At 61.6% G+C, this 22,497-nt stretch overlaps 1 protein-coding gene across 1 annotated transcript; it reads right to left on the bottom strand.

Moving 5' to 3' along the window:
• Positions 1–1,188: 1,188 nt before the first annotated feature.
• Positions 1,189–21,701, bottom strand: NFU1 (NFU1 iron-sulfur cluster scaffold). The gene is made up of 8 exons (XM_068156619.1): positions 21,635–21,701; positions 19,626–19,732; positions 17,510–17,645; positions 12,239–12,305; positions 11,178–11,292; positions 8,248–8,311; positions 3,551–3,725; positions 1,189–2,086 (listed from the first exon to the last, which is right to left on the bottom strand). Exons 1-8 carry the CDS (start codon positions 21,676–21,678, stop codon positions 2,039–2,041), a joined length of 756 nt encoding a protein of 251 aa, XP_068012720.1. The 5' UTR covers positions 21,679–21,701; the 3' UTR covers positions 1,189–2,038.
• Between the last annotated feature and the right edge of the window lie 796 nt (positions 21,702–22,497).

Raw genomic sequence — 22,497 nt, forward strand, 5'->3', positions numbered from 1 at the left:
GAGGGTGCTGGAGCCTGGGGCAGGCTGCCCAGGGAGGCTGTGGAGTCTCCTTGTCTGCAGGCTTTGAAGCCCCACCTGGCTGTGCTCCTGGGTGCCCTGCCCTGGCAGGGAGACTGGAACTGATCTGCAGAGGTCCTTTCCAGTCCCTGACCTCTGTCAGTCTATGAATCAAAATATTTTTAACAAGACTTGATGTCCCCTCCCTGGAGGTGTTCAGGGCCAGGCTGGATGAGGCCTTGAGCAGCCTGTGCTGGTGGGAGGTGTCCCTGCCCCTGGCAGGGGGTTGGAGCTGGATGAGCTTTAAGATCCTTTCCACCCCAACCCATCCTCTGAATCATAGTATTATAGTATCAGTCAGGGTTGGAAGGGACCACAAGGATCAGCTAGTTCCAACCCCCCTGCCATGGGCAGGGACACCCCACACTAGATCAGCCTGGCCACAGCCTCATCCAGCCTGGCCTTAAACACCTCCAGGGACAGGGCCCCAACCACCTCCCCGAACAACCCATTCCAGGGCTTCACCACTCTCATGGGGAAGAACTTCCTCCTCCCCTCCAGCCTCAATCTCCCCACCTCCAGCTTCATTCCATTCCCCCTAGTCCTATCACTCCCTGAGATCCTGAGCAGTCCCTCCCCAGCCTTCCTGGAGCCCCCTTCAGATACTGGAAGGCAACAATGAGGTCACCTCAGAGCCTTCTCTTCTGCAGACTGAACAGCCCCAACTCCTTCAGTCTGTCCTCATAGGAGAGGTGCTCCAGCCCTCTGATCATCCTTGTGACCCTTCTCTGGACACCTTCCAGCACCTCCACATCCCTCTTGCAATAGGGGCTCCAGAACTGGAGGCAGTACTCCAGGTGGGGTCTCCCCAGAGCTGAGCAGAGGGGGAGAATCACCTCCCTTGCCCTGCTGGCCACACTTCTCCTGCTGCAGCCCAGGATCTGTGACTATGAACACTCCTGAACTCCCCTGTTGCAGAGAAGAGCACAGGGCTCTGCCAGCCCCAAAAGGAGCTGTGGGGGGCACCAAACCCTGACACAAAACCAAGCTGGGGAGGTTCTTTTGCTTCTCTTTTTTTCAGTCTTTCTTCTTTTTTTATCTATGGAAGAACAGCAGAGAGCCCAACCCCCACCTCCCAGCCCTTCATTGCTTCCCTCAGCCCCAGCCCCAAGCAGAGCACGAGGATCCTGCTCTGGCTGGAGGGCATTTAATAAGTTAGCAAACAGCCTGCTGAGAGATGCTGGCAGGGTTCAGCTATTGCTCTGCAAAGAAAAGGCCAACGTGGCTGGCTCTTCAGCACACAGCTGGGGGAGCTGCACCAGCAGGCACACCAGCAGGCACAACCAGCAGGCACAACCAGCAGGCACACCAGCAGGCACACCAGCAGGCACAACCAGCAGGCACCCCAGCAGGCACACCAGCAGGCACCCCAGCAGGCACACCAGCAGGCACACCAGCAGGCACACCAGCAGGCACACCAGCAGGCACAACCAGCAGGCACACCAGCAGGCACAACCAGCAGGCACCCCAGCAGGCACACCAGCAGGCACCCCAGCAGGCACACCAGCAGGCACCCCAGCAGGCACACCAGCAGGCACACCAGCAGGCACCCCAGCAGGCACACCAGCAGGCACACCAGCAGGCACACCAGCAGGCACACCAGCAGGCACAACCAGCAGGCACACCAGCAGGCACAACCAGCAGGCACACCAGCAGGCACAACCAGCAGGCACACCAGCAGGCACAACCAGCAGGCACCCCAGCAGGCACACCAGCAGGCACACCAGCAGGCACCCCAGCAGGCACACCAGCAGGCACACCAGCAGGCACACCAGCAGGCACCCCAGCAGGCACACCAGCAGGCACCCCAGCAGGCACACCAGCAGGCACACCAGCAGGCACACCAGCAGGCACACCAGCAGGCACAACCAGCAGGCACACCAGCAGGCACACCAGCAGGCACTCCAGCAGGCACACCAGCAGGCACACCAGCAGGCACACCAGCAGGCACACCAGCAGGCACACCAAAGGCTCCTCTGGCTCAGGTTGGGTTTGCTTCCTTCCCCACGTCGTCGTCGTCGTCAACAACCTGAAAGCAAACCCAGAGGCAGTTAGGTGCCAAAGCAAACTCAGCCCCCCCCAGACTGCAGTCACAGGACCATGGAACTGCTGGGCTTGGAAAAGACCTTGGAGATCATCCAGTCCAACCACTCACCCACAGCTCCCAACCCACTGCCACTGAAGCGTGGCCCTCAGCACCACACCCACGCAGCTCCTAACCCCCTCCAGGGCTGGGCACTGCAGCACCTGCCAGAGCAGCCTGTGCCAGGCTTGGACAGCCCCTGCTGGGAAGAAATTGTTCCTCATCTCCAACCTAAACCTCCCCTGGGGCAACCTGAGGCTGTTTCCTCTTGGGCTGTCACTTGTTCCTTGAGAAGAGCCCAACCCTGCCCCGGGCTCTGGGCATGGACTCTGAGTTTTCTCTGAAGCCTCTCAAGACCTTGGGCCACATGAGCTGGTTATGGACAGGGTCTGAGCTCACCAGCAAGGTCAGGGTGCTGTAAAGCCTCATCCTCCTCATTTCCAGGGATGTGACCACCAAAGTCATAGAACCAGAGAATGAGTTGGGCTGGAAAAGCCTCTGAGGGCCTCCAGCCCAACCAGCAACCCAACCCCAGCATAGACACCACAGGGCCCTGGAGCACCTCCAGCCATGGGGACTCCACCACCTCCCTGGGCAGCCTGGGCCAGGCCCTGACCACTCCTGCAGCAAAGGAATTGTTCCTTATCTCTAACCTGAGCCTCCCCTGGCACAGTTCCAGGCCATTGCCTCTCCTTCTAGCACCTGAGACTGGGGAGCAGAGCCCAACCCCGCCCTGGCTCCAGCCTCCTCTCAGGAGCTGCAGAGAGCAATGAGCTCTCCCTCAGCCTCCTCTGCTCCAGCCTCAACCCCCCCAGCTCCCTCAGCTGCTCCTCCCCAGCCCTGTTCATTCCATCCAATCCCCTGCAGTGCCAGGCTGAGGGACAATGGCTGTGGCTGGGAGAGGGGAGACTGAGAGTGGAGATGAGGAAGAACTTCTTGAGAGTGAGAGTGGTGAGTCACTGGCACAGGCTGCCCAGGGAGGCTGTGGCTGTCCCCTCCCTGGAGATGTTCCAGGCCAGGCTGGCTGAGGCCTGGAGCAGCCTGGGCTGGTGGAGGTGTCCCTGCTCATGGCAGGGGGTTGGCAGTGGATGAGCTTTGAGGTCTCTTCCAGCCCAAGCCATTCCATGGCTCTGTGAATCCCCTCTCTGCCAGCACAGGCTGAGGATTATCAGCACCTCTGCCCCTGAGGCTCACTGCTGCTTCCAGTGCAGCTCAGCACCCACCAGGACCCCAGGCCCTGCTCTGCAGAGCTGCCTCCCAGACTGGCAGTGCCCTGCATGGTTTGCTGCCTGGGGCTGGCAGAGCTTGGCAGAGTTCTGGGCCTTTACCTCCTGCTGCTCCATCCCCCTGTGCTCCATTCCAAGTGCAGCCTGTGCCTGCTGGGAAGGAGCAACAGCCAAGAGAACTCACCTGCTCCACACCTTCCACCTCAGGGATGTAGAACTGCAGCATGTTCTGGATGCCATTCTTCAGGGTGATGATGGAGCTGGGGCAGCTGGTGCAGGAGCCCTGCAGCTTCAGCTGCACAATGCCATCCTCAAAGCCCTTGTAAATAACATCTCCACCATCCTCTTGCACTGTTGGCCTGGGGGGAACATGGCACTCAGTGTGAGCCCAGAGGAACTGGCAGAGATCTCCCAGCAGGAAACTTCAGCAGAGCTCAACACACCCAGAGAGCTGCCAGGGGCAGTAACCAAAGCTCTTTCTCTTCACCTTGCCTGGGCCACACTTCAACAACTTCTGCTTGCCACAACCAGAGAACCCCAGCATGAAGGCAGCTCTGAGCTCAGCCAGCCCAGGCCCCTGCTCCAGCAGGGCTCCCACAGCAGCTTGCCCAGGGGCACAGTGCCCAGGGGGGGTTGGAAGCTCTCCAGAGCAGACTCCACAACCTCTCTGGGCAGCCTGCTCCAGGCCTCCAGCAGCCTCACACCAAACTCCTTTCTCCTCCTCTCCAGCTGGCATCTCCTGGCTGCCACTTTGTGCCCCTTGCCCCTTGGCCTGGCCCTGGGCACCACTCAGCAGAGCCTGGCCCCAGCCTCTTGCCCCCCCCAGCTCCTTCAGCTCTTGCTGAGCATTGCTCAGCTCCCCTCTGGGGCTGCTCTTCTGCAGGCTCTCAGCCCCAGGGCTCTCAGCCTTTGCTGCTGCCAGAGCTGCTGCAGGCCCCTCAGCAGCTTCCCAGCCTGCCCTGGACTCTCTCAACAGATTTTTGTTTCTCTTGAACTGGGGAGTCCAGACCTGGAGCCAGGACTCCAGGCAGGGCAGAGGGGCAGGAGAGCCTCCCTTGCCCTGCTGCCCACACTCTCCTCCCTGCCCCCCAGGACACCCCTGAGGCCTTCTTGGCCCCCAGGGCACATTGCTGGCTCCTGGGCACCTTCTTGTCCCCCAGCCCTCCCAGCTCCTTCTCCTGGAGCTGCTTCCCAGCAGGTTCCCCCTCAGCTGTGCTGCTGCAGGAGGTTGTTGCTCCCCAGGGGCAGGACCCTGCCCTTGCCCTGCTTGAACCTCCTGAGGTTCCTCTGCCCCAGCTCTGCAGCCTGCCCAGGGCTCCCCAACCTTTCTGCTCACACTGCCCACAGGCCCCAAGCAATGCTCATGTGCAGTGCCTGCAGCAGCTCAGGGGGCAAGCACTGAAATTCTGAGGGTAAGGAGAGGGTAAGGAGAAGCAGCTCAGAGCCAAGCTTGCTGCAGCCTCCACAGCCAGCCCTGAGGCCTGCTGCAGGTGTGAGGATGACTGTCAGACCCCAGAGCCATGTCCTGCCATGCAGGGCAGGTGCACCTGGCAGGGGCAGCCAGAGGCCCCAAGCAGAGCTCACAGAGGTGCAGCAGGAGGCTCCAGCTGCAAGAGCTGCATCCTGCTGCAGGGTGAAGCCAGCAGGACCTGCTCAGATCCCAGCCCAGTGCTCTGTTTGCCTGCACAAATGCCTGGCAGTGCCTCCCTGTCCCCATAGCAACACTTCCCAGCTCAAACCATCAGGTTGCTCCCACAGAAGCTCTTTATACTCACTTCAGAGTAACCCTTTCAGAGCCACCAGAGCACCACCTCTGCCTCTGGCCCACTGCAGACCAGCTCCCATCACAAAGCCTCAGAATGCCCTTTCTGCCCTGTGACATTATTTTTAGCACACTGCAGGACCTCCCAGAGCTTCATTCCCTCCCCCCTGCCCCTCCTGCCAAGTCCTCTGCACCTATTTTCCCAGCAGACAATCAGAGCTCTGTCTGTGCCCCTGCTTCACACAGAGCTGCTGTGCTGCCCTGCCCTCAGATGAGGGCACAGAGCCACCACTGACCACATCCTCATCACCAGCTCCTTGGTCAGGCAGGGGGGAAGGGGGAAAGGAGGGAAGGGGGAAAGGAGGGAAGGGGGAAAGGAGGGAAGGAGGGAAAGGAGGGAAGGAGGGAAAGGAGGGAAGGAGGGAAAGGAGGGAAGGAGGGAAAGGAGGGAAGGAGGGAAAGGAGGGAAGGAGGGAAAGGAGGGAAAGGAGGGAAGGAGGGAAAGGAGGGAAAGGAGGGAAGGAGGGAAAGGAGGGAAGGAGGGAAAGGAGGGAAGGAGGGAAAGGAGGGAAGGAGGGAAAGGAGGGAAGGAGGGAAAGGAGGGAAGGGGGAAAGGAGGGAAGGGGGAAAGGAGGGAAGGGGGAAAGGAGGGAAGGGGGAAAGGAGGGAAGGGGGAAAGGAGGGAAGGGGGAAAGGAGGGAAGGGGGAAAGGAGGGAAGGGGGAAAGGAGGGAAGGGGGAAAGGAGGGAAGGGGGAAAGGAGGGAAGGGGGAAAGGAGGGAAGGGGGAAAGGAGGGAAGGGGGAAAGGAGGGAAGGGGGAAAGGAGGGAAGGGGGAAAGGAGGGAAGGGGGAAAGGAGGGAAGGGGGAAAGGAGGGAAGGGGGAAAGGAGGGAAGGGGGAAAGGAGGGAAGGGGGAAAGGAGGGAAGGGGGAAAGGAGGGAAGGGGGAAAGGAGGGAAGGGGGAAAGGAGGGAAGGGGGAAAGGAGGGAAGGGGGAAAGGAGGGAAGGGGGAAAGGAGGGAAGGGGGAAAGGAGGGAAGGGGGAAAGGACTCTGTTGCCCTTCTCTGGCCCTGATCCAGCCCTCAAAGTCCTTCTGGGAGTGAGGGGCCCAGAACTGACTCCAGGACATGAGGTATGCTGGGGGAAAGCGTTCCAGCTCCTTGCTGCTTTCCTCCCTCCCTCCTCTGAGGGAAATGAAGCTCTGCCCTGAGCCAGCTGAGAGGTAACCCCAGGGGGGATTTTAAATGAAACAAAAAAAGGCCAAGTTCAGCATCACAGCTGGAGAAATGAAACTGAACTCCAGGATCCTGAGCAGCAGGCCAGGCTCTGGTCCCTGGGAGCTGGGGAAGATGCCAGCAGCAGCCAGCACAGCTCCAGCGACACGTCAGGAGCTTTCCCCCCCTTGCACCTCAAATGTCAAGTTGCTTATCCCTCTGACTTCACCTTGCAAGGCAACTGAAGAGCACAAAAACAAACCTCAGGTGAAGATGAGCTCAGCCACCCCTGAGGCCCCACCAGCTTCTAAAGTTAAGCTGTGCTAAAAGAGCAACAAAGCTGCAACAGGAGGGAGGGACAAAATCCACCAGAGAGGGAGGGAAGCCCCTGGGAAAAGCTCCTGTCCTGAGCACCAAGTGCTGGAACACTCAGAAGGGAAGGATGAGCACAGCTAACAGATCAGTGCATCAGAGGGAGGAAAAGCTCCTCTCAGAGCCAAGCAGTTGGCTGCAGTTTAAAAGCAGCCAGGTCACTGCCAGCAGCCCTCTCTGAACACACCCTGGAGGACAAGGCCCTGCTCTGCTCTCAGCAGCAGGACTCAGCCTGCAGCCACACAGCTGGCAGGGCTGGAAGGGAGCTCAAGGCTCAGCCAGCTCCAACCCCCTGCCACAGCCAGGGACACCTCACACCACAGCAGGTTGCTCACAGCCACATCCAGCCTGGCTGCAAACTGGGGAGGGACTTCTCAGGTTATCAGGTAGTGATAGGACTAGGGGGAATGGAATGAAGCTGGAGGTGGGGAGATTCAGGCTGGAGGGGAGGAGGAAGTTCTTCCCCATGAGAGTGGTGAAGCCCTGGAATGGGTTGTCCAGGGAGGTGGTGGAGGCCCCAGCCCTGGAGGTGTTTAAGGCCAGGCTGGATGAGGCTCTGGCCAGGCTGATCTAGTGTGGGGTGTCCCTGCCCATGGCAGGGGGGCTGGAACTGCCTGATCCTTGTGGTCCCTTCCAACCCTGACTGATTCTATGAAACACCTCCAGGCATGAGGCTTCCACCACCTCCCTGGACAACCCATTCCAGGGCTTCACCACTCTCATGGGGAAGAACTTCCTCCTCACCTCCAGCCTGAATCTCCCCACTTCTAGTTTTGCTCCATCCCCCCCAGTCCTATCACCTCCTGACACCCTCAAAAGTCCCTCCCCAGCTTCCTTGTAGCCCCCTGCAGACACTGCAAGGCCTCAAGAAGGTCTCCTGGGAGCCTTCTCCTCTCCAGCCTGCACAACCCCAACTCCCTCAGTCTGTCCTCATAGCAGAGCAGCTCCAGCCCTCTGCTCCTCCTCCTGGCCCCTCTCTGGACACCTTCCAGCCCCTCCAGAGCCTTCCTGGCACAGAGGCTCCAGAGCTGGCCCCAGAGCTCCAGCTGTGGTCTCAGCAGAGTGGAGCAGAGGGGCAGAATCCCCTCCTTGGCCCTGCTGGCCACACTTCTCTTGCTGCAGCCCAGGCTCTGCTTGGCTCTCTGGGCTGCCAGTGCTCCCTGCTGGCTCCTGCTGAGCTTCTTCTCCCCCAGCACCCCCAAGGCCTTTTCTCCAGGGCTGCTCTCTAGCCAGTCCCTGCCCAGCCTGGATCAGTGCCTGGGATTGCCCTGCCCCAGCTGCAGGACCTTGCCCTTGGCCTTGTTGCACCTCAGGAGGCTCTCCTGGGCCCAGCTCTGCAGCCTGTCCAGGTCCCTCTGGAACAGGACTCTTCCAGAGGGAAACGAGGCAGAGTGTCCTGTCAGAGCAGAGGGCACTCCCAGCTCAGGGCAGCTTTAGATCCTGACCCCAGCCCAGATCTGAGCCCTGCCATCAGACACAGCCCAAGGCAATCTCCCTGCTCACCTCCCCTGCCAGCATCCTCCCCCAGCTCACCTGATCCTTGTATCCAGCAGCTCTTTAATCATCAGCACTACTTCATCATCTTCTTCTGAGGCAGCTGGGGGAAAGGAGAGATGTCTCAGGGAGGCCCTGGAGAGGACTCCAGCACCAGCACTGCCCCTGGGGATGCCCAGTGGCAGAGGGCAAGAGCACAACTGCATTGCTGAGCTGACTGCACCCAAAAGGCAGAAGCCTTCACTTGAGCAAGGAACTCTTCCTGCTTTCTCCCTCTTTACCTCCCAGGATTTCACCACCAAAGGCAAGCTCTGGTTCAGAGTTCCCAGCAAGAAAAGGCTTTAACAGACTGCAGCAGTGTCACCTCCAGAGGAAGAGACAACTGACCCTCAGCAAGGCTGCAAGGGTTAGGGCAGGGTCACAGTATAACTATAACTGATTCTGTGACAGGGTCACAGAAACAGAGGGGCTCAGGCTGGGATGGACCTCAGAGATCATCTCCTCCAACCCCCTGCCATGGGCAGGGACACCTCCCAGCTCCACTCAGCTGCTCCAGGCCTCATCCAGCCTGGCCTTGAACACCCCCAGGCAGGAGGCAGCCACAGCCTCCCTGGGCAGCCTGGGCCAGACTCTCACCACCCTCACACTGAAGAGCTTCTTCCTCAGCTCCACTCTAACCCTGCTCTGCCTCAGCTTCAAACCATTCCCCCTTGGCCTGGCTCTAGACCCCCTCAGCAAAAGTCTCTCTGCAGCCTTCCTGCAGGATCCCTTCAGCTCCTGGCAGCAGCTCTGAGGTCCCCCTGGAGCCTTCTCCTCTCCAGGCTGCACACCCCCAGCTCCCTCAGCCTGTGCTCACAGCAGAGCTGCTCCAGCCCTTGGAGCATCTTTGTGGCCTGCTCTGGCCTCACTCCACAGCTCTGTGTCCTTCTCCTGCTGGAGACAGCAGAACTGGAGGCAGGACTGGAGGTGAGGTCTGAGCAGGGGCAGAATCCCCTCTGCTGCCCTGCTGCCCACCCTGCTCTGGCTGCAGCCCAGCACACAGCTGCCTTGGGGCTGCAGGAGGCTCTGCTGGCTCCTGGGGAGCTGCTCAGCTCCCAGCACCCCCAAGGCTCTTTCTTCAGGGCTGCTCTCAACCCACTCTGCCCCCAGCCTGGAGCTGTGCCTGGGGCTGGCCCAACCCAGCTGCAGGACCTTGCACTGTGACTCTGAACGGAAGTTTTAGCAACCCAGGGAACTCCTCAGGAGCAGGATTCTGCCCTTGCCTGGGCTCAGCAGCTCTGGAAGCCTTCCCAGGCTCAGTCCTACTCTGGCAGAAGCATTTCTCCCATCAAGTAAGGCTTGTGTTAATATTGCAGTGAACCCCAGACCCAGCAGAAAGGAAGTGACAGCCACAGCCCTCCTAACACACTGACAGATTGTTTTGAGTCAGGAAGCTGCAAATGAGGGGAAAAAACCCAAACCCAAAGGCACAAGAGAGCCCTTCAGGGAGACTGAGTCAGCCTCAGGGAGCTTGGGAGGGAAAGAGAATCATGGAATGGGCTGGAAGGGAGCTCAAAGCTCAGCCAGCTCCAAACCCCTGCCATGGGCAAGGACACTTCCCACCAGCACAGGGAGCTGGGAGAGGGGAGATTGAGACTGGAGATGAGGCAGAACTTCTCTGCAGTGAGGGTGGGGAGGGACTGGCACAGGCTGCCCAGGGAGGCTGTGGCTGCCTCCTGCCTGGACTGAGGAATTGAATGGGTTGGGCTGGAAGGGAGCTCAAAGCTCAGCCAGCTCCAACCCCCTGCCCTGGGCAGGGACACCTCCCACCAGCACAGGCTGCTCCAGGCCTCATCCAGCCTGGCCTGGAACACCTCCAAAAGGACATGCAGCACCTCAGAGCCTTCTGAACACAGCCTCAGCACTGCCACAGACAGAGCACAGCAGCACCTGGGCTTCCCTGCCAAGCCCCAGAGCTCAGCTCCTCACAGCTCAGCAGCTGGGGAGCAGGCTCTGGGTGATCCTTCAGACAGGGCAGCTCTGCTCCTGCTGGGGCACACAGGTCCTGCAGGCTCTGGGTGATCCTTCAGGCAGGGCAGCTCTGCTCCTGCTGGGGCACACAGGTCCTGCAGGCTCTGGGTGATCCTTCAGACAGGGCAGCTCTGCTCCTGCTGGGGCACACAGGTCCTGCAGGCTCTGGGTGATCCTTCAGACAGGGCAGCTCTGCTCCTGCTGGGGCACACAGGTCCTGCAGGCTCTGGGTGATCCTGCACAGGGCAGCTCTGCTCCTGCTGGGGCACACAGGTCCTGCAGGCTCTGGGTGATCCTGCACAGGGCAGCTCTGCTCCTGCTGGGGCACACAGGTCCTGCAGGCTCTGGGTGATCCTGCACAGGGCAGCTCTGCTCCTGCTGGGGCACACAGGTCCTGCAGGCTCTGTCTGGGTGATCCTTCAGACAGGGCAGCTCTGCTCCTGCTGGGGCACACAGGTCCTGCAGGCTCTGTCTGGGTGATCCTTCAGACAGGGCAGCTCTGCTCCTGCTGGGGCACACAGGTCCTGCAGGCTCTGGGTGATCCTGCACAGGGCAGCTCTGCTCCTGCTGGGGCACACAGGTCCTGCAGGCTCTGTCTGGGTGATCCTTCAGACAGGGCAGCTCTGCTCCTGCTGGGACACACAGGTCCTGCAGGCTCTGGGTGATCCTGCACAGGGCAGCTCTGCTCCTGCTGGGGCACACAGGTCCTGCAGGCTCTGTCTGGGTGATCCTTCACAGGGCAGCTCTGCTCCTGCTGGGGCACACAGGTCCTGCAGGCTCTGTCTGGGTGATCCTGCACAGGGCAGCTCTGCTCCTGCTGGGGCACACAGGTCCTGCAGGCTCTGCTGAGCTGAGCAGCTCCCAGACTCTCTTCCCTGCTTTCCTGAGGGGAGGCTCCTCTGGAAGTCACAAACTAAAGCCAAAGGCAGACACTGGCCTCCTCCTGGGGCTTGATTTACCTGTGTCTGTCCTGGGTGCCTCCTCAGTAAGTATGGGTAAGCCAGAGGCAAAGAAATCCATTATGGTTGCATAAATGTCTGGCTTCAGCAAGTTCCAGTCCAGGTCTTCACTCTCCTGTGAGGCTCAGAAGAGAATAAAGCCACAAACCAAACCCAAAGGATAAAGCCAGGAGCTCTGCATCCCAACCCCAGCCACAATGTCACCCTGAGACTCTTCTGATGCTGGGAACACCCTGCTGGGCTCCCAGGTTTGACACAGAGTGCAGCTCACAGCTGGCTCTGATCTCATGGCTCAGGGTTGCCCAAGTGAGTCCTGCAAGCCTCCAACCCCAGCAGAAAGGTTTCTGGTCTGCAAGCCAAGGGCCACCAGAACATTAGCTGAGGAGAGGGGAAAGCCTCACAGATCCATCAGCTCCCTCCTGCTGCTACCAGACTCAGGAAGGTTTCCTTCCAAGCCAGCTCACCCCTGAGGGGACTGCCCTGAGCTCTTCCCCCAGCCAGAGGCAGCTGCAGGCTGCTGCCCCAGCCCTTATCTCTGCTGCCAGCTGCTCCACACCCTGGGCACACAGAGCCCAGCCTGCCACCCAGCCTCAGCTGGAGGCACCTCTGAGCCCATCCTCTCCCACTCCCAGGGGCAGCCTCCAGGCTGGCTGCACAGGGCCTCAGCCAGCACAGTGCTGAGCAGCAACAAGGAACCTGCAGCACAGTGCTGAGCAGCAACAGGGAACCTGCAGCACAGTGCTGAGCAGCAACAGGGAACCTGCAGCACAGTGCTGAGCAGCAACAGGGAACCTGCAGCACAGTGCTGAGCAGCAACAAGGAACCTGCAGCACAGTGCTGAGCAGCAACAGGGAACCTGCAGCTGCCCTGGGCAGCCTCTCCCAGGGCTGCTCCACACCCTGGCAGCCACTCTCTCCCCTCTATTGAAGGCAACCTCCTCTGTGCCACTGAGCTGCTCTGCCCCTTCCACTGTGCAGGTCCAGGAGTGCCTGAAGCCTCTCCCAGCAGAGAGCTGAACCTCAGCTCCTGCTCCAGTCCCTCTGGCTCTCAGTTCTGCTCACCTTGGTGATGGTGATGAAGTCTGGTCCAAAGAAGACACTTTTGACCCCTTCAATTCTGAAGAGCTGTCTGCCAGAAACACAAAAGCAAAGCATGGAGCCCAGCTCCTCCAGGTCCCTTTGCTGCCTCCCTGGGAGAGAGCTGCAGAACACACTCCCAGAGGAGAAGGAGCACAAAGCACCAACTGCCAGGAGAGGCCTGCAGTTACTTCACCCCCAGCTCAGCAAGGGCCAGGGAGACCCTGCTGTGGGGCAGCAAAACTGAGCACAGCTCACAGGGCTCCTTCACCAGGAAAGTTTCTCTCTCCTCAGTTCTATGAGGACAGCTGAGAGCTGGGGCTGTTCAGCCTGGAGGAGAGAGCTCAGAGCAGCCTTCCAGGAGCTGCAGGGGCTCCAGGAGAGCTGGGGAGGGACTTGGGACAAGGGCTGGGAGGGACAGGAGCAGGGCTGATGGCTTCAAACTGGAAGAAGCTGGACTGAGACTGGAGAGTAGGAGGAAATTCTCCCACCTGAGGCTGGGGAGAGCCTGGCACAGGCTGCCCAGGGAGGCTGTGGAGACTCCAAGCCTGGAGGTGCTGAAGGCCAGGCTGGATGAGGCCCTGAGCAGCCTGGGCTGGTGGGAGGTGTCCCTGCCCATGGCAGGGGGTTGGAGCTGGCTGAGCTTTGAGCTCCCTTCCAGCCCAGCCCATTTAGTAATGCAGCCCAGGGAGGGGGCATCCAGCTGGGGCTACTTCAGGCTCTCCCCAGCCTCACTCTCAACAATTCCTTCCTCATCTCCACTCTCAGTCTCTCCTCTCCCAGCTCACAGCCATTGGCCCTCAGCCTGGCACTCCCAGCCCTTGCCCAGAGTCCCTCCCCAGCTCTCCTGGAGTCCTTCAGGCACTACAAGGCTGCTCTGAGGTTCCCCTGGAGCCCTTTTCCAGGCTGAACTCTCCCAGCCTGGCCCCACAGGGGAGGTTCTGCAGCCTCTGATCACCTTGGTGGCCTCCTCTGGAGCCTCTCCAGCAGCTCCAGGTCTCTCCTGTGGGGGGGTCCCACAGCTGGACACAGCCTGCAGGTGAGGACTCTCCCTCCTGAACCTGGCTGCTGGCTGTGCTGCAGCTGCTGTGGCCTGCTCAGGCTCCAGTACCCACAGCTCCTGTGCCCTGCTCAGGCTCCAGTACCCACAGCTCCTGTGCCCTGCCCAGGCTCCAGCACCCACAGCTGCTGTGCCATCCCCTGGCTCCAGCACCCACAGCTCCTGTGCCCTGCTCAGGCTCCAGCACCCACAGCTGCTGTGCCCTGCTCAGGCTCCAGCACCCACAGCTGCTGTGCCATCCCCTGGCTCCAGCACCCACAGCTGCTGTGCCCTGCTCAGGCTCCAGCACCCACAGCTGCTGTGCCATCCCCTGGCTCCAGCACCCACAGCTGCTGTGCCCTGCTCAGGCTCCAGTACCCACAGCTCCTGTGCCCTGCCCTGGCTCCAGCACCCACAGCTGCTGTGCCCTGCTCAGGCTCCAGCACCCACAGCTGCTGTGCCATCCCCTGGCTCCAGCACCCACAGCTCCTGTGCCCTGCCCAGGCTCCAGCACCCACAGCTCCTGTGCCCTGCCCTGGCTCCAGCACCCACAGCTGCTGTGCCCTGCCCTGGCTCCAGCACCCACAGCTGCTGTGCCCTGCTCAGGCTCCAGCACCCACAGCTCCTGTGCCCTGCCCTGGCTCCAGCACCCACAGCTGCTGTGCCCTGCTCAGGCTCCAGCACCCACAGCTCCTGTGCCCTGCTCAGGCTCCAGCACCCACAGCTCCTGTGCCCTGCCCAGGCTCCAGCACCCACAGCTGCTGTGCCCTGCCCAGGCTCCAGCACCCACAGCTCCTGTGCCCTGCTCAGGCTCCAGCACCCACAGCTCCTGTGCCCTGCCCAGGCTCCAGCACCCACAGCTGCTGTGCCATCCCCTGGCTCCAGCACCCACAGCTGCTGTGCCCTGCTCAGGCTCCAGTACCCACAGCTCCTGTGCCCTGCCCTGGCTCCAGCACCCACAGCTGCTGTGCCCTGCTCAGGCTCCAGCACCCACAGCTGCTGTGCCATCCCCTGGCTCCAGCACCCACAGCTCCTGTGCCCTGCCCAGGCTCCAGCACCCACAGCTCCTGTGCCCTGCCCTGGCTCCAGCACCCACAGCTGCTGTGCCCTGCCCTGGCTCCAGCACCCACAGCTGCTGTGCCCTGCTCAGGCTCCAGCACCCACAGCTCCTGTGCCCTGCCCTGGCTCCAGCACCCACAGCTGCTGTGCCCTGCTCAGGCTCCAGCACCCACAGCTCCTGTGCCCTGCTCAGGCTCCAGCACCCACAGCTCCTGTGCCCTGCCCAGGCTCCAGCACCCACAGCTGCTGTGCCCTGCCCAGGCTCCAGCACCCACAGCTCCTGTGCCCTGCTCAGGCTCCAGCACCCACAGCTCCTGTGCCCTGCCCAGGCTCCAGCACCCACAGCTGCTGTGCCATCCCCTGGCTCCAGCACCCACAGCTCCTGTGCCCTGTGCAGGATCAGGACAACCCAAAGCCACTTCCTGTCACTTCTCTTCATTCTGCAACCTGAAGCACCATGGCACAATCAGATCCTACAGCTTCAGGCCTCTGCTGATGTGTTTGGATGGCCTCAGACACCTTTCCCTTTGTATTTATTGCTTTATGCCTGGCCTGCCCAGCTCCTGCTTGCTCTCAGACAGCTCTGCCAGAGGCCTCTGCAAACGTCAGAGCTGCCTGCCTGGAAACCCTGCAGCCCCTGCACACAAACACTTGTGCCAAGACAGAGTCAGAGAAGCACAGAATGGGAGGGGTTGGAGAGGTTTCAGCCTGGAGAGAAGGCTCCAGGGAGAGCTCAGAGCTGCCTTCCAGCACCTGCAGGGGCTCCAGGAGAGCTGGGGAGGGACTCTGGACAAGGGCTGGGAGTGCCAGGCTGAGGGACAATGGCTTTGAGCTGGGAGAGGGGAGACTGAGACTGGAGAGGAGGAAGAAATTCTTTGCAGTGAGGGTGGGGAGAGCCTGGCACAGGCTGCCCAGGGAGGCTGTGGCTGCCTCCTGCCTGGAGGTGCTCCAGGCCAGGCTGGGTGAAGCCTTGAGCAGCCTGTGCTGGTGGGAGGTGTCCCTGCCCAGGGCAGGGGGTTGGAAGGGACCCTCAAGGTCCCATCCCATGACTCTCTGCCTGTTAGCCCCACATTTACATCTTGGTACTGGAACTCCAGGGCCTGCTACAGATCCAGCCTGGAAGAGTAGGTCAGAACTGGGCTGCCTTTGATTGAAACTTCATCAAAGTATCAACCAGGCCAAGGGCCAGGGCCTGCACTGGGGGCACAACCACCCCAAGCAGTGCTGCAGGCCTGGGGCAGTGTGGCTGGAAGCTGAGGCAGGAAGGGACCTGGAGGTGCTGATGGCCAAGCAGCTGAATGGGATCCAGCAGTGCCCAGGGGCCAAGAAAGCCAAAGGCCTCCTGGCTGGGATCAGCAATGCTGTGCCCAGCAGCAGCAGGGAGGGGATTGTGCCCTGGGACTCAGCTCTGGGGAGCCCACACCTGCAGTGCTGTGCCCAGTGCTGGGCAGCTCAGTGCCAGAGAGCTGTGGAGGTGCTGGAGCCAGGGCAGAGCAGGGCAAGGAAGCTGGGAAGGGCCTGGAGAATGAATCCTGTGAGGAGCCACTGAAGGAGCTGGGGATGGAGCTGGAGGCTGAGGGCAGACCTCATTGCTGTCCACAACTCCCTGAGAGGAGGCTGTGGAGAGGTTGGTGCTGGGCTCTGCTCACAGGTCAGCAGTGACAGAACAAGAGGGAATGGCCTCAAGCTGCAGCAGGGCAGGGTTGGTAAGGAAGAGAGTGGTCAGGGCTTGGAATGTGCTGCCCAGGGAGGTGGCGGAGTCCCCAAGCCTGGCTGTGTTTCAGGTGGTTTGGATGTGGTGCTTGAGGCTCTGGCCTGGAGGTGACCCTTGCAGAGCAGGGCTCTGGGCAGGACTTGGTGACCCTGAGGCTCTTCTCCAGCCTGGAGGTTTCTGTGGCTCTGTGATGGAAAATTCCACTGAATGTGAAGTGCAGGTTGGGAGCAACACCCCCAAAGCAAGCAGGGCACTGCAGTTACTTCCTAGCTGCTGGGTTTCTTTGCTTCCTTCTGCCAACTCTTCCCCAGCTCTGGGAAGCTGCCTGATTTCCAAGCAGCTCTTTGCATGAGGAGTGGCCCTGATGGGAAAGGTTCAGCAAAAGCAGGGCCAGGAGGCTTGCTGGTGATGCAGCAGCTGCTCAAGAGCACTGACTGCAGCTGGGTAGAGGCAACCCCAGGCACAAATCCAGGCTGGGCAGGGACTGGCTGGAAAGCAGCCCTGAGGAGAGAGCCTTGGGGGTGCTGGGGGAGGAGAAGCTCACCAGGAGCTCTCAGTGTGCACTTGCAGCCCAGAAAGCCAACCAGATCCTGGGCTGCAGCAGGAGAAGTGTGGCCAGCAGGGCAAGGGAGGTGATCCTCCCCCTCTGCTCAGCTCTGCTGAGACCCCACCTGGAGTACTGCCTCCAGTTCTGGAGCCCCTATGGCAAGAGGGATGTGGAGGTGCTGGAAGGTGTCCAGAGCAGGGCCAGGAGGATGAGCAGAGGGCTGGAGCTGCTCTGCTGTGAGGACAGACTGAAGGAGTTGGGGCTGTTCAGTCTGCAGAAGAGAAGGCTCCCAGGTGACCTCATTGTGGCCTTCCAGTATCTGAAGGGGGCTACAAGAAGGCTGGGGAGGGACTGCTCAGGATCTCAGGGAGTGATAGGACTAGGGGGAATGGAATGAAGCTGGAGGTGGGGAGATTCAGGCTGGAGGGGAGGAGGAAGTTCTTCCCCATGAGAGTGGTGAAGCCCTGGAATGGGTTGTGCAGGGAGGTGGTTGAGGCCCCAGCCCTGGAGGTGTTTAAGGCCAGGCTGGATGAGGCTCTGGCCAGGCTGATCTAGTGTGGGGTGTCCCTGCCCATGGCAGGGGGGTTGGAACTGGATGATCCTTGTGGTCCCTTCCAACCCTGACTGATACTATGACACTATGATACTGACAGCACCACTCAGCTCAGCTTCATCAACCAAACCAAGGCCTCTTCTGCCAGGACCCAGCCCCACAGGCACACACACAACAACTGCAGGGACAACCCCCCCAGCCTTCCCTTTATGCACCAGCAGAATGCCTTTAGCACCTTCAAAGCCAGCCAGGGAGGAAGGGAATGAGCTGAAGCTGTCCTCAGAAGTGTCAGCTGCAGCCACAGAGCCCACCCTGAGCCCCTCCTCCCCAGAAGTCTTTAATACCTTGCTAAAGGAGAGCAGAAGGCTGCAGCTGGTGTGGCAAATTCCATGGTCCTGGACTCCAGCACTTCCTTCCCTGGAATAAACTTCAGGCTGTTTGGATTTGGTGTGTCCTGGGTTTGGATAAACATGCTTCTGACTGGGGAGCAAAAGGAAGGGCAACAGTCAGAGCAAGCCTAAGGAGCTCAAGGGGAGTCAAGGAGGGGGATGGCTCCAGCAGCCAAGCCCAGGGTGGTGCCAGTGCTGCAGCAGTGACAGCTCCCAGCAGAATGTGATGTGCTGCATGCAGCCTCCCTGCTGCCAGGGGGATTGATAAGCACAAGGATGGCATCACCCAGGGCACAAATGAGACCTGGAACCTCGTCCTTGCTGCTTCTATTTACTTAAAACCACCCAGCTGCAGCTGCAGCAAACTGCCTGAGCCACAGCACCCTCAGCCCCTGCTGAAGGCCCAGGCACAGCCTCCCCTGCTCAGAGTTTCAATCCTTTACTGCTCTGCTAGGATGAGAGGCAAGGAACTGAAGCTGGAGGAGGGCAGACTGAGACTGCAGATGAGGAAGAAATTCTTGCCAGGGAGGGTGGGGAGAGCCTGGCACAGGCTGCCCAGGGAGGCTGTGGAGACTCCAAGCCTGGAGGTGTTGAAGGCCAGGCTGGATGAGGCCCTGAGCAGCCTGTGCTGGCAGGAGGTGTCCCTGCCCTCCCTCATCTCCAGTCTCCCCTCTCCCAGCTCACAGCCACTGTCCCTTCTCCTGGCACTCCCAGCCCTTGTCACAGCCCCTCCCCAGCTGGGCCAGCCTGTCCCAGAGCCTCCCCAGCCTCCCTGGAGTTTTGGTTCACACTCTTTCTGCTCCAGCACTGGAGAGCTGCAGAAGGCCTCATGCAGGCAGGTGCCAAAGCCTCCAGGGTTTGCTGTGCTGCAGGTTTCACAGATTTGGTTTCCCCCTTTCTTTTCTGAGCACCAAGGCCTCCCAGCAGCAGGGCAGGCAGCTCAGTGCTGACCACTGCTGCCCCAGGGAGCACCAAGGCCTCCCAGCAGCAGGGCAGGCAGCTCAGTGCTGACCACTGCTGCCCCAGGGAGCACCAAGGCCTCCCAGCAGCAGGGCAGGCAGCTCAGTGCTGACCACTGCTGCCCCAGGGAGCACCAAGGCCTCCCAGCAGCAGGGCAGGCAGCTCAGTGCTGACCACTGCTGCCTCAGGGAGCACCAAGGCCTCCCAGCAGCAGGGCAGGCAGCTCAGTGCTGACCACTGCTGCCTCAGGGAGCACCAAGGCCTCCCAGCAGCAGAGCAGACAGCTCAGTGTTAACCACTGCTGCCTCAGGAAGCACCAAGTTGCAGGTGGCAGCTGCAGGAGTCATGAAAGCACCACACAGGGACATGTGCTCAGGAGGGGAAGAAACCAAACTGAGAATATTGCAGGTCTAAGAATGCAGAGCCACAGCTTGCACTGGGCTGCAAGGGACCCCCCAAGGGCATCCTGCCCAACCCCTGCCCTCAGCAGGGACAGCTCCAGCTGCAGCAGGCTGCCCAGGGACACAGCCAGGCTGAGCTTGAATGGCTCCAGGGATGGAGCCTCAGCCCCAGCCCTGGGCAGCCTGTGCCAGAGTCTCCCCAGCCTCCCTGTGCAGAGCTTCTCCTGATGTCCAACCTAACTCTGCCCTGCTGCAGTTTCAAACCACTGCCCCTGGGCCTACCCCACAGCCCCTTCTGAACAGTCCCTGCCCAGTCTTGCTGCAGGTCCCCCTCCTGTCCAGGATGCAAGGCTTTGCTTTCCTCCTTGCTAGGCTCTCTGGGTGGCCAACAACTGCACCTCACAGAGCTCAGCAGCTGAGGCAGCACAGAGGGCAAGGAAAAGCCTTTCACAATGGCCACACTGACACCAAGACTGAGACCAGAACCAGCAGCCCAGCAAAGCCCAACCACCACTGTGCTCTAAGCCTCTTGTAAGCCTTGGCAGCTGAGTGCCCCACACAGCCCATGGACAACCAAGCACCTGCCAGCTGCCCACATCCTCTCCCCACGCTCCCCTGGCAGCTCATGCAAAGCCCCCCAGGCAGAGGCCCCAGCGAGCAGGAGACACAGAACCTCACCACACACACAGAGACTCCTGAGCAGCACTCACCTGCACTCTGCCACCCTGCAGGAGGAGGGGAGGATTTCTTCTGCACGAGGTGGTGGAAGGCCTCCTGGGCTCCCCGGCTGTGATCCTGCAGTGCCACACGACAGAACCTACAGAGGAATCATTTTGCCACCAATGTCACACAGACCAGCTTTGCCCTGCCCCACAGCAAGGGTCTGCTGTGCTTCCTGCAGCCCCACAGCTCAGCAAGACGCCCACCTGCAGTGCTAGGACACTGTCACAGAATCACAGAGCTGGCAGGGCTGGAAGGGACCTCAAGGCTCAGCCAGCTCCAACCCCCTGCCCTTGGCAGGGACACCTCACACCACAGCAGGTTGCTCACAGCCACATCCAGCCTGGCTGCAAACACCTCCAGGCAGGAGGCTGCCACCACCTCCCTGGGCAGCCTGTGCCAGGCTCTCACCACCCTCATGGGGAACAACTTCTTCCTGACAGCCAATGTGAATCTCCCCAGCTGGGCTCTCTGCTATGGTGCAGGGCAAGCAGGGAAACCACATAAATGACATCTGCCGGGCTGCTGCCAAGGGCAGAGGCTGAGGTCCCATCAGAACACAGGCACCACACCTAGGCACAGACCCTCACACACACCAGCAGCAGCTAAGCTCCACCTCGAGGACTGGAGCTCCTGCTATGAGCAAGGGAAGTGTGAGCACAGAAAAGCTCTAAGTCATAGACCCCCAGAACAGCTCAGGCTGGAAGAGGCCTGAGAGATCCTCTATCCAACCCCTGCCACGGGCAGGGAGCCTCTCAGCCAGCCCAGGTTACTCGGGGCCCCATCCAGCCTGGCCTTGAACGTCTCCAGGGATGGAGCACAGGGTGTGAGGGCTTGGAAGGGAGCTCAGGAGATCATCGAGTCCAAGCCCCTGCCAGAGCAGGAGCAGAGATCCCAGCACAGGGCACACAGGAAGACAGCCAGATGGGGCTGCAAAGGCTCCGGGGGAGGAGACTGCACAACCTCCCTGGGCAGCCTGCTGCAGGGCTCGGTGAGGGAGGTCAGTTACTCATCGTGGTGGCCTCGCTAGCAGACACAGAGCCCACGCGGGGCTGTGGGGAAGGTCTCCAAGCACAGCCGCGGGGCTCAGGCTGCGCTCCCCCTGGCTCCAGCAGCGGCGGCGGAGGACCTCCCGCGGCCGCACCTGGAGCACAGGCGTGGGGGAGCGACCTCCCCTCTCGTCATGACCCTGCGCACACGGAGGGTACTCTGCCGCTGCCGGCTTGGGGCCGAGCACAGGGAGGCTGAGCACAGGGAGGCCGAGCAGGGACTCCTCGCGGGGCACGCAGAGACTCCCCGCGGGGCACGCAGAGACTCCTCGCGGGGCACGCAGGGACCCCTCGCGGGGCACGCAGAGACTCCTCGCGGGGCACGCAGGGACTCCCTCGCGGGGCACGCAGAGACTCCTCGCGGGGCACGCAGGGACCCCTCGCGGGGCACGCAGAGACCTCTCGCGGGGCACGCAGGGACCCCTCGCGGGGCACGCAGGGACCCCTCGCGGGGCACGCAGAGACTCCTCGCGGGGCACGCAGGGACCCCTGGCAGGGACCCCTGGCAGGGACCCCTCGCGGGGCACGCAGGGACTCCTCGCGGGGACCTCTCGCAGGGACCGCTCGCGGGGCGGCCCCGGGCGCTGCGGGCTCCTTCCCGGCCCTGACTCAGAGTCAGGGGCCCTGAGCACTGCGGGTGGGCACCGGTGGCCGCCGCGCCCTTGGAATGTACTCGGGGGAAGAAGCGGCCTCTCGCCGCCCGGCCGTAACGAGGAGGAGGAGGAGGAGGAAGTAACTTCACGGCCAGCGCCCTGCCGCTGCCGGACGGGAAGGGGAAGGGGCAGGGTGAGGGGAGTCGGGCGCGGGCCGGCAGGTCGCGGTACGACACGGCAGCTCCCCGCTGCCTTGCGGGGAAAAGGCGAGAGGAGAGCCGGCCTAGGGCGAAGCGGGGCCTAGGGAGAAGCGGGGCCGAGGCCGCGGGGAGCCGGGGGAGCCCCGCGGTCACCTACCGGCCGCCCAGCGCTGCCGCCGCGCCCAGCCACCGCGCAGCCATCTTGGCGCTCCCCGCCGAGCCGCCCCGAGCCCGCGCGGGCGCTGCGCTGCCCCCTGGCGGCCACGGACGGCAAAGGCACAGCGCGGCCCGGCCTCTGGCAGCGCCGGGGACAGAGGTCGCCCAGAGCCAGCAGCGGAGCCTGCGGCCGTGGCCAGCGAGCGCCGGGAGGGCATCGAGGGGAAGGCTACTGGAAGCCTGCTCCTCTCCAGCCTGAACAGCCACAACCCACACAGCCTGGCCCCACAGGGGAGCTTCTGCAGCCTCTGATCACCTTGGTGGCCTCCTCTGGACCCTCTCCAGCAGCTCCAGGTCCTTGTGCTGGGGCCCAGAGCTGGAGGCAGTGCTGCAGGTGGGGGCTGAGCAGAGCAGAGCAGAGGGGCAGAATCCCCTCCCTGTGCTGCTGCTCTCCCTGCTCTGGCTGCAGCTCAGCACTCAGCTGCCTCTGGGCTGCCAGGGATCCAAGACAGACATTGAGGCACTTGAAGGTGTCCAGAGAAGGGCACAAGGCTGGGGAGGGGTCTGGAGCACAGCCCTGGGAGGAGAGGCTGAGGGAGCTGGGGTTGCTTAGCCTGCAGAAGAGGAGGCTCAGGGCAGACCTCATTGCTCTCTACAGCTCCCTGAAGGGAGGTTGTAGCCAGGAGGGGGTTGGTCTCTTCTCCCAGGCACTCAGCACCAGAACAAGAGGACACAGTCTCAAGCTGTGCCAGGGGAGGTTTAGGCTGGAGCTGAGGAGAAAGTTCATCCCAGAAAGAGGAATTTGCCACTGGGATGTGCTGCCCAGGGAGGTGGTGGAGTCCCCATCCCTGGAAGTGTTTAAAA

The sequence above is a fragment of the Melanerpes formicivorus genome, unplaced genomic scaffold (genome assembly GCF_026170545.1).
Source record: "Melanerpes formicivorus ecotype bairdi unplaced genomic scaffold, bMelFor1.0.p_v2 SCAF_34, whole genome shotgun sequence".
Classification (NCBI taxonomy): domain Eukaryota; kingdom Metazoa; phylum Chordata; class Aves; order Piciformes; family Picidae; genus Melanerpes; species Melanerpes formicivorus.